The sequence below is a fragment of the Oryza glaberrima genome, chromosome 11 (genome assembly GCF_000147395.1).
Source record: "Oryza glaberrima chromosome 11, OglaRS2, whole genome shotgun sequence".
NCBI classification, from domain to species: Eukaryota; Viridiplantae; Streptophyta; class Magnoliopsida; order Poales; family Poaceae; genus Oryza; species Oryza glaberrima.
In genome coordinates this window covers 21034826-21053098 of record NC_068336.1, presented here as the reverse complement: position 1 = coordinate 21053098, position 18273 = coordinate 21034826, and the positions used below count along the sequence as shown (strand labels likewise).

Here is an 18273-nt window from a genome sequence, read left to right as displayed (position 1 = left end):
AATTTGAATTCAAATATTTTTTATATATTGTATTTATATATATAATTTTTTCTAATTTTGTTTTTTATATTATTAAAATTTATGGTGTAATAGTAAGAGAAGAAGGAGAGGAGGAAAGGGGAGAGGAGCGTATAGGGGGGATGGGGAGTGATCGCTCCAAGCGATCTATCGCCCATTAGCATCACCCCTTCAACTCCTCTAGATTTACGCTTTCAGCGATACATCACATGCCTCTCAACTCCTCTTTCTATATTTCCATTTTCCGATTCAGCTTGGCTCGCTTGCCGCAGCACGCCTACGCTGCGGCCCTGGCTGGCGCTCACCTTACAAATCCAATGGCGAGAAGAACAAGCTGCAATCACCACCGCACTCATAATATATAGTTTTAAAAAGTAAAAACGACTATCATTCAGATAAAATCCAACATCAGGAAGAACCGGTTATGTCCACTACTCATATATATATAAAAAAAAGTATCGCTGTGATGACAAACCACACAGAGGCAATCATAACGTAAAAAAAAAAAGTTTTCACCACTACCATAACATAAAATAAAACAAAGAGGTATAATCGAGATAATCTTGGCACTCATAAAAGTTTAAAAAAATATTATCGAGATAATCCAACCGTCAGAACCAGTTACGCACATACTTCTGGAGATTATGGATACCCCATACCCACACGACATGTATATCCAACTAGGTATGAGGGTACCATATACAGATAGAATATCTTTAGTAAAGGATTCGGTGAGATTTTTTACCATCCAACACAGTTTTTGGTACCTCCCGGTACTACAACCAAACGGTCGACAATCACTGGTACCGCGAGGTACAGGAGTCCCGTGCTGGATACCTCCCACTTCATTCGCATGCGTGGAACAAATTAAAGGGCAGAATTGGACTTTCGCATAATAGATAGTTTTCGTCGAGACGGTTTGAGTCCCCGACACCGGCAATCCCCCCCCTCCGGGAAATTTAACTATTTGCCACTCTTGTGACATTGCAATTAATGATTTGCCACACCGTGTCTATGACATGTGGGCTCTCATATGTCTATGACATGTGGGCCTAGTGGCAAATCGTTAAGCACCACTCGTAAGAGTGGCAAATAGTTAAAAGCCCCTCGGGTCCTTTGACGACGGCGGCGGCGCAGCCAAGCTCGTTGGCCTCCGCCTCCCTCGCTACTACCTGCCATCACCACACTGCCCAATCCCAACTTGCCCCTCCTGCTCCCGGTCCAAATCCGGCCGCGCCGACTTCAGGGAGCCGATCTAGCTCAGGGCGACGATGACCTCAACGCGCCAACGAAGAGACGTCCACAGCGACGAGCTCAATACCCTCCTGAACACAAGCACAGACGAGCTCGGTACCAATCTGAAGCAACACGAATCGTGGACTGGAGGACGAATTAACAGGACGCTGCTGTCCGTGGCATGGCCAGTACATCATATCGATCGATCCTTCACTAGTAGGCAAAGCATCTTCATCTTTCCTTCACCATCATCTCTCACAAATTAACTCAAGCCCAGCTCGCCTCGCCCTCGCGTCAGCCTCGCAGCTTCTGCTTCTCCCCGCTGGCGTCTTTGACTTCCCGGCCGCTCAATCCACGGAGCGGTGGAAGATGGAGGTGTCGCCACGCCAACGCACCACGTCGCGCCGGGAGCCCAAGACCCGGCTGGCCTTTGTATACCTCCCAGTAACTAATCAATGGCTGTAAAATCACTATTTTTTTTCATCTTTCTCTTGAAAGCATGTGAGTTTGTATTTGCATGCGAATTATTCTAAAAAAAAATGTGCTCCATCATCTCAAACATTCACCGTAAAACTTGGATGGGATCATTCCATCAAACATTGCACTTCCAACCAATTACACACCATCAGTTTGTGTTTTTATCTGGGCCTATGATTAGGCCTCACTGATGCATATATTACAATCCATCTGTAAATAAAAACAATGTAGAAAAGCTAAGTAAAATGGCACAGGAAAATATTAGGAAAAACTAGCCAATCCATCGAACGGCCGGTTCTGTTCTGGCGCTCAAGTCTGCCGGAGGATACTGGTCTTCTTCCTCGTCATAAAGCCATGGAGGGTTCCACCAAAGAGTTTCTCTGAAATTATCCTCCTGCCGCTGTTCAGTACAGTCGGTAATAGAACTTTACATAAAACAATAACAACTTTGAAGATGACTGTTACTTTCCTAAATGTGTACCTGCACGCATCAAGGAACGAGAGTGCAGAGCGAATTGGTTCAAGATAGCCTCCTCCTCTTTGCCTCGTCGGCTGCGCCATTGTCCTGCTGGATGGGGAAAGAAACCAGTAATTAGTTAGAAGTAATTAGTTACATATACACTTTGTACGAATTCAGTGTTAAATTAGCACGATGTGCGCAAATGCTGCACCTTCTGGTCCGTGGCTGAAATCTCCTCCTCGCCATAATTTCTGTCGGTTTCCTCTGGATCTGAAATTTGATCCTCCTCCTCATCATTTATGTCATCTTTCCCTGGATCGGAAATCTCCTCGTCATTGCTATCGTCTGATGGAATCAGCTTATAAAACTGAAATTGATCGTCATTGCTATCGTCTGATGGAATCAGCTTATAAAACTGAAATTGAGGGAGAGTACATTAGCAAGGCTATGTTCAATACTAGAGGTTTAAACCTTTACCCCTGTACAAAAAATGGAGTGGCTTATTAGCGTATGATTAATTAAACATTAGCTATAGAAACTTGAAAATAGATTATTATGATTTTTTAAAACAACTTTCCTATATAATTTTTTGACAAACACACCGTTTAGCTGTCTAGAAAGCAAGCGCGAAAAAAAATATTACTTATAGAAGTTACGAAGAAAGAAAGAACATAGCCTAAGAAAAGTAATGATTACTTAGAGGAGGCATGAAAGAGAATTAACGTCAATCATTTTTTCATTATTTCCACTCCCTACGTTGCATAATATAAGAAATTTTGTCTATACAATTATAGAGCTAAAATTCCTTATGATGGGATGGAGTATTAACAAAAACCAATCGTACCTCGTCACCTATCTTCACATTAGTGTTGGGACGGTTGGGGTGAGAATTAATCACACGCCACCACACCGCTATGGCTTCCTTCTCTTGCCTGGCCGTCAGATCTGAGCAGTACAGCAGATGTATAAAAACACGATTCAGCTGAGGGAGGTACCCTAACCCAATGTCATTGGCTGAATCATCACCAGATGGCTCAAATGCAATATAAGTGAGCATTGGCATTGCTCCCTGCAAAAACATGATCTCTATGTCTGTGGAGAAGCTTCTCAGGCTTGGGAACAAACCGCCACCAGCGATTGTCCATGAAATTGACAAATCGGAGTTCACTTCGAGGACGCGGAGCTCCGGCATCATCGCAAGGGCATCCAAGTCCCTTTGTTCCACAGCCAGCAAGTGAAGGTTCAGATCGGTGAGGTGTGGAATACGCACGGAATCCACCCACGTTGGCCGCCGAGGCAATGAACCATCCACGTAGAACATGCGGAACTGCCGTGGGGGCTCCCAGCCTTCCCAACCTTCCAACACCTTCCAACTGCCCTTGATCTTGATGCTCTGTAGTTTGCGCAGGGTGCATAGGGACTCCACCAGTGTCTTCAGTGAGCCCTCATCTAGATGCAACGAACTAATGGTGAGCTTCCTCAGGTCTGTCAGTTTGCAAAGATCCACAGCAATGTTTGGGCAGCTATCATCGGATACTTTGCCCAGACGCAAATCTTGTAGTGAGGTCAGGACCCCAACCCCACAAGGAATGTCTCCGTCGATGCATAGCCGGATCAGCCTTCTTAGCTTTCCAACGGTTGCTGGCAGTGCATTCAACCCGGTCCTCTTGACATCTAATACCTGCAGCTGCATGAGATTCCCTATTTCACTTGGGAGCACGGTAACATGTGTGCCTCTAAGTCCCAGGTAACGCAACCTTTGTAGCTTCCCAATATGCTTCAAATGATATCCTATTATGACACCACACGATTCCAGTGCTAGCACGTGTAGAACCTCAAAGCTCACTAATGGGGGAATCATGCTAATAGGACACTCAATGGCATTGAGTGACCTCAGTTGTGCCATCCCTGTGGTCAAGTTATCCATTTTATCTTGGTTCAAGCTCTTGTGCCATGCTACCCTACGGGCAGTGCTGCTTTGTGAAGATGAGCTATGAACATCATAGAACCTGTCTAGTATCTTTACAAAGTTCTCTTCGGTTGCCAAGATGCGAATAAGATCTAGCACCATGTCATGGATGCTGCAGGAAAACACTTTGCCACACATCTCAAGTGGTTGGATCATGCTTCTATTTATAAGCTCGGTGAAATACCTCTCGCCAACCTCAAATAACCAGGTTTGTTGTTCCTCTTGGACAAAGCCTTCAGCTATCCACTTCCATATCAATGGTTTTTTCCTGATATAGTGGTCTTCTGGATATATGCTTAGGTATAGTAGACAAGGCTTTAGGTATGAAGGCAACTCGTAGTAGCTAAAAGATAATATCTTTCTCATGTTCTCAACTTCTTGATTTTGACCTGTAGGCCCAAAACCAATAGAGTCGTACACTTCGATCCAGTCCTCCACTGGTTTATTAACCAACAAACTAGCCATTGTAACTATAGACAAAGGCATGCCATTACATTTCTTTAAGATCTTCTCAGTTGCTTCAACTGATTGATTATTAGTTGGTCCATTGGAACCAATACCAAATATTCTATTGTTGAATAACCTTTTGGAGTTGTCACTGGAAAGCGGCTTCATCCTATAAACATCACCAACTTCTTCAGCAACTTTAGAAATACGAGTTGTTGTAATTACTTTACTTCCACAATTACTATCCACCAAAGCACAATTAATCCTTTTCCATGTGAATATCTCCCATACGTCATCAATAACAATCAAATACCTATCCCGACGGGAGTAGAAGAGATATGAATTAGTGAGACATATTTATTGAGTAAATCTGTAAAACAAGAAGTGTACATAATGGAGGATCCGAAATGGCATAAGCAATTATCATAAGATTGCTCTATGAAAAATATTAAATTCATCACTTGCCATGCATTTGTGTAACCTCATTTTCTGTTTTGAAATTGGAAAACTACATATGACTCTCCAAAACAAGTATGTCTGTATGTGCATAAAAGGAATTCTATACTTTCTTTTAATGTGTCTAGCAAACAGCAGGGAACATATGTAGTGATATGCATGCAAGATAGCTAGCAGTATGATTATGCACCTAACACATCCAGATAGAGCCACAGCCTTATTGCCGACGCATTTGAATTGATGAAAATAAATATGTGAACTTTTTGTGGGCACATTCCTTATGGATCTCTAGCATTCCTTATGTGAACTTTTGAATGGCTAGGACTGTGCCAAGAGTCATGACTACAGTAAGTCATCATTATCTCTTCCTCTTCACTTATCTTTCCCAACCAACACAATGATTGAACCAGAGCGCCCACTATTATTGGAGAAAACATCTTTGCTGGGTTGGTAAAAAACTATATTAATTTCGATTTAAATAGGAACCGGGACTAAAGATGGTTTTTAGTCCCGGTTTAAAACTTTAACGGGACTAGATGATCTTTAGTCCTAGTTGGTAACACAGACTGGGACTAAAGATTATTTTTAGTCCCAGTTTAAATTAGAAAAACGTCAGAGCCCCTGCTATATGTACTCTAAAAATATAAAAAGAAATTGACATGGAGATGGTCATAAATGATTGTATGTGTTTACCACAAAGTACACTTGACGGAGGGAGCATCATTGGTAGAGAAACCATCTTTGGTCGATCGACCCAAATCCACAGTAGCCCCGATTCCATTAAAAATCGGGAATAAAAATGATTTTTAGTCCCGGTTAATAAGAGGAAGATCAATAGTCCCGGTTGTTGTTACCAACCGGGACTAAAAATCTTTAGTTCCGGTTGGTAACTCTAACCGGGACTAAAGTTCATCGTCCCGGTTGATTCCATGTCAGGCCGTGTCAGGGCCCTAGGATTTTTAGTCCCGGTTAGTAACACCAATCGGGACTAAAAACAACCGGGAATAAAAATCAAAACACACTATATAATCCATAGTACCGATCCTCTTTTCCCGTCCACACAACAAACTCCTCCCTCTATCTCTTTTTCCCCTCTCACTTCTTATCTCTTTCCTTATCTCTAACTCCAAGCCTCTCTTTCCTTTTTGTTTCCTTCAATCCATAGCTAAGAAATGGCTAGCACGAAGAGGGCAGACAGGCCGGGCGGCGGCGCAGGGGGCGGCGGCGGTGGCGCGGAGGCGGCCTGCGCGGCGGCAGCGGCAGGGGGCCGCGCGGCGGCGGCGGCGGGCGGTGGCGGCCGGCCGGCGCGGAGGGGGGGGGGGGGCGGCAGGGGCCGCCGGCCAGCTTTTTTTTTTTTACAATTTATGATTTATCCTGTGATGTATTTGATTTGTGTGAGATGTGAATCTATGATGTATTTTTAGAACTTATGATGTAATTTTTTTAAGAGTTTGTAATTTTTTTAAGAGTTTGTGATGTATTTGGAGATGATCTAATTGAGGATTTGGAGATGTTCTGTGATATGTTATGATTTGGATTTGGGATTTCTTGGTATGATTTGGGGATGGTGTGAAATCAATATTCAATGTTAAAAACAATGAAAAAGAGAAAAAGAAGGAAAAAAGATCAGCAACCAGGACGGGACTAAAGAATAGCGATCTTTAGTCCCGGATTCGTAGTCCCGGTTGGAAAACCGGGACTATATGAGGTTACGAACCGGGACTAAAAAGCACTTCTCCACCGGTGCATGTTTTAAATCTAATTGGTCCCTGGCCTGTGGATAAGATAAAGCCACGTACACAATATATCTAGCTAGTATTTCAGGTGGTCAAGAACTTTTCTCTAACTCACATCAAAATTCCTAGCATTTTCCCTTTTGCATTTTCCCTTTTTTTTGTCAACTGTTAAATTTTTTGGGTTAATTTGAGGGGTTTCAAATAAATGTAAAAAAAAAGAGAGACAAATATCTATATAACACCAATACATATTAAATAATGTACCCTTATAGCATCGATCTGCTAATACAAACAATTGATCTTCTAGTAGCAGACACAATAATCATCAGCAAACACTGATAATTAATGTACATCAATTAATTAATTTGATGGGTTCTGGCATACATACCTCTTGTTATCCAGATATTCACGGATCTCATCAGTTAGATAACTTTCACTTAGTTGGGATGCATCGAGTTCCTTGTACTTGTCTTTTTTAAGTCCAATCAGGATGTGCTTGAGAACGTTCTTGATGTCAGCAGGTTTCTGACCAACCGAAATAAAAGCAAAACACTGAAATTGCGCTTTCAGATTGTCAAACACGAATTTTGCAAGAGTTGTCTTGCCCAAACCTCCTAATCCAAGAACAGATATAATCTTGAGCATCTTGGATGCATCACTTCCTACAGACAACATCTTGATTAGATCTTCACTGGCCTTGTCAACACCAACAAGATTGGTGACCTTCTCGTACAGTCCCAAGATACGAGGGTCAATAAATATTGGAGGCTTAGCATCAATACTATCAATCCTATATCTATTGTATCTTTCGGTCACTTCCTTGACTTGGCTCTCAACACTTTTAATGTCATTGCCTATTTTGTGGTGGATCATTAGCTGGGACAACTTTTGGCATTTATTGATTAACCATGTGAAGATGTTATTCTTGGGTGGCTCAAGTGCATCCACCTGTAGCATGAAGGTGTCAATGATGTCCTCGATGCTGTACGATAGCTCTCTAACATCATTAGCCCAGATCTTGACTTGCTCGTCAAGCTGGTCTCGTGGAACATTTGACACCTTCTTAAGAGCAGGTTGCATGTACTCGAGCTCGGCCTTCAGGAACTTTATCCCCTCTTTCACACTATTATGCAGGTCATACTCCTCCTTAAGCAGCTCGCCCAACTTGGGGAGGACTGCACCTATCGCTCCAGTGGCAAACTCCATTTGATGGTTCACTTTCTCTCTGCACGTTTCTTATGATGATGAGGCGTAGATTGACAACTCATCAACTGCTTTCAAATCTTCATTCGCAGTAGTTGCGTCACTATATCTTCAGTTCAATGAGAAGCACAAAAAATTAGAAAATATTTCAGCTAGCTATATTTTCTACCAAATTAAAAAATTAGAAAAAAAACGAGATGCATCACTATAGTTGCATCACTATATCGTACCAAATTAAATCAGGTTTTCACACTAGCTAAATTGAATCAATATATGTAAATAACAACAGTTTTTTGCAATCCAACTTAATTGCTGCAAACTCTCATAATCACAAATCTATCTATCTATCTATCTATCTATCTATCTTCTATCTATCTATTATATACTAAAAGTCCATTAAACTTCCTATAAACGCTCTCAAACCGACATGTGGCACTTCTACAAACGCTCCTAAGCCGCCACGTGGCACTGTCAAATCTGACCGTCGATCTTCACTTAAATCGGTGGACCCAATATTTTAAACCATTAGATTAGATATATTTTATTTTAAGAAACTAATTCCTTAATCTCTATATGTATACGGGAGAACGATAACTGCAAGTACTCCATACGTACATACGACTGAAAAAAAACAATACGCACAGACGTACCTGCTGTTCGTCTAAAGAAAAAAAAAAAGTAAACCTATGCATTGAAAAAAATTGATGATCTTTAATTCTGTTATTTAAAGATAAAACATACTATTCTATAAATTTACGTAAATATCATTCATTAAACTTCCTATAAATGATCTCACTGTCGATTTTCATTTAATTAGTGGACCCGTTATTTTAGACCATGAGATTAGATCTATATCTATATATAGTTGATTTTCATTTAAATTGGTGGACCTATTACTTTAGAATCATTAGGTGTATATATAAATACCTTCCATGTATAAAAGGGAAAATACGACGTACCGTCGGCATAAACAAAAAATCGTAACTACACTACATATGATTCAAAAAAAAAAATAAAGCTTAGGTTCCGTTCGCCATAAGAAAAAAAAAGCATGTGTAATAAAGTCAAAAAAAAAAGGTACATAGTATAATCAGGAGAAAAATATAAAATATAATTTTCTACCATATAAGATAAAGAGAGAATCAATGTATGTAGTGCTATCTATCTATCTATCTATCTATCTATCTATCTATCTATCTATCTATTATATACTAAAAATCCATTAAACATCGTACAAACACTTTCAAACCGTCACATGGCACCATATAAATACTCTAAAGTCGTTATGTGGCACCCTAATAAAATAAAATAGAGAAATCTAACCTTCAATTTTCATTTAAATCGGTGGACAATTATTCTAAATTGTTAGATCTATATTAGAAAACTAAAACATCCCACGTCCCCATACCGTGCACCACGCATAGAGTGATCAATTTGTAGGCTTCGTATCACAATAAAATTAATTTTTTTATGGAAAATAATATCAAAAATAGGTGTTAAAGTCTATTAAATATTTTATAAATATTTCTAAATCATTGTATGACATTCTTAAATTAGAGAAACATCCATCCATTGGTTTCCACTTAAATCGATTCACATATTATTTTACATCGTTATTGTATCTAATTATTTAATAAAAAAACATCCCAAACCATCTTCCATTCCTCTCCATCCCTGTGGCTGTTTTGCTAAGCTGCTACTTGTCTCACTTAAATTAGAAAAAAAACCTAATAAATCTGAGAAAAAAATAGCATCCAACCATCGGTTTTTTACTTAAACATCAACACATTATTTTAGGTCGTCAGATCAATCAATTTTTTTCTAAAAAAGAAGAAACATCCTAGCCCTTTCTCCATCCCCGTTCCCAAGCGGTGTGCAGTATTACTTTTCTATGTTTTTAATATCACTATGGTAATTAAAATTAAAATTATTTTTGTAGGCAAAGAAAAGACGTACCACAAACGAATCTCCACCTATCAGGTCTAGCCAGCTATTATTTTTTTAAGTGAAAACAATAACTTAATGGCCATATTGACTATATTTAACTGCTAACAAAAAAAATTACATTATGGACCCACATCCATATTGAAGCCTCAACTCAAAAAAGGTAAAATTTGCTACAGGACATAAAAAAAGTATAATTAGCTAAGGGACACTGCAAGAACGTATATCTGCTATGGGACACCGCAAAAAACTGGTAATGAGCTGCTGGATACCCGTGGCATTATTTTGTTGTATCCAAAAGAAAAGGGAGATAAACAATCGCGAAAGTATGATTTTGCCCCTTCTCGCCATGTGCGGCTGGCATATCGCTCTGACGCTATGGTAGTCACGACATGGACGGTGGAGGGTATGGCAGCGTGGCGTGGCACGGCTGTGAGACCGACAACAATAGCCTGCGCTCTGCGGCGCCCTCCTCGACATGAATCTGGAGGTGGTCCACGTTGTGCTCACCCCAAGCGCTGTGTGTGGCGGAGCATCGGCGCTAGCATGGCCCTCGCGCTACAGCAGTGACTTGAAGCCACAGGCCCAGGCGCACGTGCCCTCCTTGACCCCCCCTCCCTCTAGAGAGCCACCTCAGCGGCAGCGGGTGCGGTTGCAGCGTCGAAGGTGTATGTGAGCTGGAGTTGGTAGGCAGGGGAAAAGTCATACTTTTGTTATCGTTTCTCTCTGCATTTCCTTTGGATATTATAAAATAATGTCACGGGCCTTCAGTAGCTAATTACCAGTTTTTTCGGTGTCCCACAACAGATACGCGTTCTTGTGGTGTCCTCCGGCCAATTACACGTTTTTTAATGTCCCATAGGAAATTTTACCCTAAATAAAAGAAAATACTAAAATTGCTCACTAAAAATCAAAATATCCTAGCTTAATTTTTTATAAAACTGGTAGACCCATTACTTATATCCCGTTAGACATCTAACGTCTTTCTATGAACTTTTTCTCAGCTTGTATATAGGAGCTATTTACCCGTACATTTTGATATTGATGCTTTTATCAATAAATGATCATTTTAGGAGATAAATAAATAATCTTAAGATGATCATAGCATCTAAATTATATGTATGTATGTATGTATGTATATGTGTGTATATATATATATATATATATATATATATATATATATATATATATATATATATATATATATGTATATATATATATGACCTATGAAGTCACGTGGCCAGTTGAACAACATACTAATTGTCCTCCAGTTTAGTGGTAATTTGCTAAGAAAATACTACAATATCTATTTTAATTTTTCTTACTTAATTGGAGCGAGATAATTTAGAATTAATGCCTTTACCTCATGCCAGGTTGTAGGATCAATCCACTTATATTTTCATCCTGACATACAGAAATCAAAGCATTTCAAAGATGCTTCATAAAGTGGATTTATCCAAAAAAATGAAGATAAAAAGAAATGAAAATTGAAAAAAAATTATCTAATTTAAATTTTTTTTGTTGGGTTTATAACCCATTCTAAATAAAAGTATTCAAACATTTTAGCAGGACTAATAAAATGAATATATTTAAAATTTCAAACAGAATCTAACCAAAAAAATTTGGACATTCATAGGAAACACATCTATTGTTTCAACACAAAATTTTCTCATGAATTAGAAACAACACGATTTAAAGTAATTTTAGTTCACAATTTATGTGTTACAAGTAACCAGCGTTCAAAGCACTTTGTGTAAGTTCAATTTTAATTTATGATAAAGTAAAAGAATATTTTTGGTAGAAAACCATCCACACAAGGACATTCGTAATAAAACTTTACACACATGCCCGCGCATATGCGCGGGCTACTTTCCTAGTTATATACTAAAAGTTCATTAATCTTCCTACAAACGCTCTCAAGCAGCCACGTGGCTTCCTAAAAACGCTCTCAAGCCGCCACGTGGCTCTAATAAATTAGAGAAAATCCTACAAATTCTGAGAAAAAAGCAAAACATCTAGCTCTTGATTTTCATTTAAATTGGTGGACCCGATATTTCAAGCCATTAGATTAAATCTATTAAAATCATTCCTTCTAATATATATGGATCTGATCCATATGATGGAGAGGAAGGTACGATGTACTATTCGTAAACAGAAAAAAAAACAAAATATCTTTCCTATCCGATGCATATGGATGGAGAGGAATGTACACATGTACTACCCAAAAAAACAAAAAAAAATTACATGTAACGTAACATACGATCGTATGGTCGGAAATTAAAAAGGATAAAGCCGAAAAAACTAGATTATACATAAAAATCCACCAAACTTTCTAGAAACGCTCTTAAGCTGCCACATGACTCCTACAAACGCTAATTAAGCCGTCACGTGGCGCTCTAATAAATTAGAGAAATCTAAAAATTCTGAGAAAAAAAAGGAAAACATCATATCATTGATTTTCACTTAATATGGTTGACCCATCATTTTATCTCCAATTATTTCACTTGCTCACTTTTTTATCCAAATTTTTTAGCTAGCATAAGCCATTAACGCATGATTAATTGAGTATTAACTATTTTAAACTTCAAAAATGGATTAATATGATTTTTTAAAGCAACTTTCTCATAGAAAATTTTTGAAAAAAACGTACCGTTTAATAGTTTGGGAATTGTGCGCGCCGAAAAAGAATCAAACAAACTCCCTTTCATCTCCAAACGAACGCAATACATAAGCAATAAGAAATGCTATATCAACTATCTATTATATAGTAAAAATCAAATAAACTCCCTTCAAACGCTCTCAACCTGTCACATGCGTGGTGTGCTACAAACACTCCTAAGATGCCATATGGCTCTTAAATAAATTAAAAATCCTAAAAATTATGATAAAAATTAAACCATTGATTTTCCTTTAAATAGGTGAACCCAATAAATATAACTACTATAATAAATACTTTTTAAAAGAATTTTTCTATTAATATTGATTCACATGCATAACTAATTGCACATATATGAGAAGTAATTAAAGAGAGGGCTAGCATGATGGTAAAAAACCAATGAAAGTTTGTTGAGATTTCTTCCTCGAAAGAGAGATATAAAGACACTTAATTCAAAATAGAAAATACGTTACTTTAATTTTAATTTGTTTTGTTAGAACTCTTTTTGAAACAAACTATAATGTGCATGCCCGCGCAAATCCGCGGGCTATTTTCCTAGTTATATACTAAAAGTTCATTAAACTTCCTACAAACGCTCTCAATCTGCCATATGAGATTCCTACAAACGCTCCTAAGTCACCACATGGCAATCTAATAAACCGGTAGACCCATTAATTATTTCTAACTATTAAAATTATTAGTTTTACCTTTAAAAAAGAACCATGGTCCACCTCCCTCTCCTCTTCCTGCACTAGCACCCACCCTTCCAATACGTAACGTACGTACGCTTCTCCTCCCTCCTTCCCCATCTATCTACTCTCCTCTTCTTCCTTTTCTTTTCTTTAGTTATTAAAATTTTAAAAACTTAATTAAATTTAAATAACCATAATTTATTAGAAATATAGTCATGATTTTTAATTACACATAAATCTTTTTATTATTCCGTATTATTGTATGCATTGCGGTTCATTAACAATATATTCAAAAAGGCAATATAATATATAATTTAACTTGTAAGAAATATTTGGTTTTTATCACATCCATGCCACTAAAATTGTTATCTAAAATAGAAAAAATAATAATGTATCACTTCAAAAAACGTGCACCACGATATGACAAAAACAAAAAAAAAAACTTAAATTGCGAGTAACATTAAAAAAATGAAGAAAATGATAACATAGATCATCTTATCATATATTACTTAAAAACATAATTAGATTATAACTATAACATCACAAAATAAAATAATTTAACTGTAATAAGCACTCCAAAAAAAAGCATCCATTCTAAATATTGGTATATCAAAATAAAGGTATCCTTTATGAAACAAAATAATGTTAATTAAATCTACCATTAAAAATATTTTGACATCATTATATGTTTAATATTCCAAGCAATATATGATATCAAAAAATAAAATATTTAATTGTGATGAGCATTCCAAAAATTTATTACCATCATTCTAAAATATCAATATATCCAAACAATATTAATTAGATCTTTCATGACAAATATTTTTACATGATTTTAATAATTAAAGTGAATACATTATGAAAAGAAAGCTTCAGATGTTTTCTTGAAATTTTCTGATATATCTTAGTTAAGAAGAATATGGGGCATATATATCGGTATTTTCCTCTCCATCTTTGGAGTTTAAACCTAATTAGTCTAATCGTAGTATAAAGTATAAAATATCTAGCATACTCAACGCGTAATGGCTTACCTTATGTACCAATTTTGTATGACACTCAAACCCATTTATCAATTCTACTTACGAACCGCTATTCACTAATCGTTCAGTCAAGTATATTGACGAGGTTATTGTGTATCAAGATGACTATCTGAGATCCGATGAACACCTATGCTATCAAATAGTGAAGGAGAAGGGCAACTGGCAATACAGATTATAAATATGACATATCATTGTATATCAGATCATAAACACAAATCACTAAATTAGGTGTACAATCTCATGGAATAAAATAAAAACTACATCTTCACGACTTTTCTTTAAATTAAAAAAATACAAGTACACAACAATATGATAAAATGGAGATTGAAAAACCACAATAATGTACACCCTACTATAATTAAAAAACACTGCTAATCCATGTGGCATATAACCTATGTATTTATTGGTCTATTAAAGCATATAATTAATTAGAGAAATTTTCGAAAAGTTTCTCTATGAAGGCACAACATTCACATTTAATTTATCGTTAGTTATGTGGTCATGTTATTCTTAGCTGTCGGATATATTATTTCTACATCTTTATTATGTTGATACCCATTATAGCTAACCGGTTAGATTAAAAACAATCATCCAAGTGTGTTAACAAATTGGGAAAAAAATCAGGGTATTTCACGGGTAGTAGCGAACCATCATAAAGTATTTCGGGTTATAGCTAAATAGAAAGAAAAAAAAAAGACTATGATACCAATTAGTAATTAAAGGGTACGTAAAGAGTGGGAAGATGGTTAGGGCAACATTGCGTAAACATTAAACGATAGTTGTTTGGATGGGATAAGTAGTAGTACTCTAAAATCCTTTATATATTGGAACAAAATTTAACTTTCTCGGATTTATATGACAAGGTATAAGTCCATCTTTAATTAGATGACATAGTTTTATTAGCTATATGTTTAATAGAAAAACTTCAATTAGTTTATTCTAAAATCCACAAAGACATCTATAGTATAAAAACAATTATTAAGGGTGTGTTTGCTACTGGAGGTTCCTAAGAGCAGGTACAATAGCAGGCTATAAGCCAGCTGCAAACATATTTTAAGGAGATAAATCAGGAGAGAGAAGAGCAGCGGGCTACAGATTTGTAGCCAGCTGTAGTACGGACTCCAAGACGCGGTGTGTCAATGACAGGTGGGACTAGGTATTAATAGTGTAGTATGTAACTATTGTATGAATGAGCTATTAGATTGGCTATAGATGAATTGGAGCTAGTAGTTGGCTATACTATTGAACTTGCTCTAACCGGGAACAGTGCACGCGGAAAACGGAGCGATCCATTAGCGCGTGATTAATTAAGTATTAGCTATTTTTTTAAAAAAAATGAATCAATATGATTTTTTAAGCAACTTTCGTATAGAAACTTTTTGCAAAAAAAAAACGCACCGTTTAGCAGTTTGAAAAGTGTGCGCGTGAAAAATGAGAGGGGAAAGTTGGTAACCGGCAGTGCCGAACACATCCTATAGTAAATTTGTTCGGTGCTCCATGGTGTCCGGGCTCCATGATTCAAATTGAGTATATACTCAATTCAAATGAGTATGAAATTTTTTTAAATGTTTAGGTATTAACATTAACTATTATATATATATATAACTTCATGATAGTGACACTATTTTTCTCATAAATTCAAAACTGCATGGTTTGACAAAATGATTTGTAATAATTAACATTCCAAACATATTAAACAAGATGCCCACACATGTGCGCGGGCTACCTTCCTAGTTCACATAAAGCCCACGCAAGCTCTTAATCTGCTTTCGACAACTTAAAAAAAAGGCAAGTAACAAAGTTACCCTTAATAACTATATTAGTAAATTATGAATTTAGCCTTAATTCTACTGGTAGTACAATACTGTGAAGAGAGGTCTCGTTGAATTGGATGTAGCTGACCTTGAAAAGTAGAGAGCCCAATAGCTCTGGCTTGTACTCGTTGCCCTTGGCACAGCTTGTCTCAAGAGGGGATTCGAGGCGACTCCATGGCTCGCTGAGGCATGCAGCTAGCTAATGGGGGTTTAGGCTGCTGCTGCTGCTGCTGCTGTGTATCGAGTAGAGATCGATGCGGTGAGTGCAGTGAGAGCTTGCTGCTTAGCTGGTGTGTGGAAGGATATGATTAACGTAAGTTGAGATATATACATGGAGGAAGAGAGATATTATTAATAGAGCTGTATCGTTTTTATTTTTATTATTTCTTTGGTCTTTGGGGGGTCACTTGGGGTCGCAAAATATATGCCTTAAACGAAAAAAAAAAAGTGTTTTTATAGCGGCAGTGCGGCACTAGCTAGCTAGGTGATCAATTTTATTTGACGCTTCCCGAAATATAAAATGACGCTGCAATCGACTTTATTTGCCCACCGTTAGATAAGAGAGTATGGACAATAATTCAGGTTCTCATAGATATAGGATCCATAGATAAAGGAGTAAAGTTTTACTATTAGCAGCACCGATCAACTTTATTTGGTGTGGTGGGTAGTTTGGTGACTTTCTTACGTGGATCGCGCCGCGCGCGGTATAGCACACTGTCTAGCTTAATTTATTAACATGATTGGATTATTCTGTTTTTTATTCATAAATTCGAAATTATAATTAAACAAAAGTACATTTTCTACAACTCTTCCAAACTCATTTTGCATATATATCAAACATTAATATTTTCCATACAATTAATAGTAAGTTATGTTTTCATGGTTTTGGCTGTATGTATCTATTTACGAGCGGTATCTAAACTTGTGCGTATGTATCATCTAGATTAGTGAACTCTCGAAATATATTTTTGGATCCTGAACTTGTTATGGATGTCATGCATATTTAAACGAGCTCCAACCCACTACATGTATTGACATCGCAAATAAAATTATATGCAAAATGCATGCAAAAAAGAAAAAAAACATGTGGAATTGAACATTAATTATGACTAGTTAGCACAACATATTATTTAAAAGAAAGACTTATGCATTCTAATTAGGAGATCTAGAGGTGTGATAAAGTTTTTTTTGTCATACTCTCCATCTCATAATATAAGATATTTTAGTCTTCAAAGCATAATCCTTAATTTATTCCCAACCTTTAATCCTTTACCTATCCATTTTTCTACTAGTTTAATCCCTATTAATTTTTGTATTAGTTTTTATTCCATCTCTTATCATCTTTTATGTCATCACTTATACTTTTACTACTTTGTTAATCTTTGCAAAAAAGTGAACAAAGACATAGGGAGTACGTGACATCCACGTAAGCACTGACGCATTTATCTATGACGCATCAACACCGTTCGGCTTTCTGGAAAAAAATATAATGCAACGTTTCTTTTGCAGGTAGCTTAGCTTGTTGACGGGTTGACTTGACAATTGACCCGATGGAAGTGAGTCTGAGGTTGCGATCCTAGCTTGTTTATCTTATTGGGCCCATTTTCACACAAAGCGAACTTGCAAAGACTACTCGATGTAACACAATCCTCTAGCTTGGCAGTAAATTTTTGTAGCGAATCAACAAGCAACAATTCCATGGAATAGAGTAGAAAAAAAATATAGAAAACAAGAACGAGCAGGAAAGAATGAAAAAAGTTCCGAATGAAAAAAGCATGCTATGTGTAAATTTGTGATGCTATGTGTTGTGTTGTCAATGTTGGCTAGCACTGACCATCCTGCTTCGAATCGATCAGAGGAAACTACCTGGTCACCACTCACCATATGAGACCTGAGATTAATAGGGATGCAAAAGGGCCAACCCACGAACCCACTTATAGGTAAAATTAGTGAGTAACTCGTGGGTTGACTCGCGGGTTATCTACTAATTTAACCTATAAATAGGTTTATGGGTTAATCCACCTGCATCTCTACGACGCGGCAAACTAAGCCATGACATAAAAACTCACGAATTACTCTTTAATTATTTAACATATAAGTAGATTCGTGGGTCGGCCTGTTTGCA

General features: G+C 37.1%; 1 protein-coding gene across 7 annotated transcripts; it reads right to left on the bottom strand.

Annotated features, from left to right (window-relative positions):
- Nucleotides 1-1815: 1815 nt before the first annotated feature.
- LOC127754806 (disease resistance protein RGA5-like) lies at nt 1816-16642 on the bottom strand. Of its 7 annotated transcripts, XM_052280398.1 has the most exons (7): nt 16237-16635; nt 11310-11350; nt 7188-8111; nt 3036-4920; nt 2403-2606; nt 2213-2299; nt 1816-2111 (listed from the first exon to the last, which is right to left on the bottom strand). In XM_052280398.1, exons 3-6 carry the CDS (start codon nt 8003-8005, stop codon nt 2252-2254), a joined length of 2955 nt encoding a protein of 984 aa, XP_052136358.1. In that variant the 5' UTR covers nt 8006-8111; nt 11310-11350; nt 16237-16635; the 3' UTR covers nt 1816-2111; nt 2213-2251. The 7 variants fall into 7 exon arrangements, with proteins under 7 accessions (XP_052136358.1, XP_052136361.1, XP_052136357.1 ...); XM_052280401.1 differs by lacking the exon at nt 11310-11350 and having other exon boundaries at nt 2403-2558; nt 16237-16637; XM_052280397.1 differs by lacking the exon at nt 11310-11350 and having other exon boundaries at nt 1816-2131.
- Between the last annotated feature and the right edge of the window lie 1631 nt (nt 16643-18273).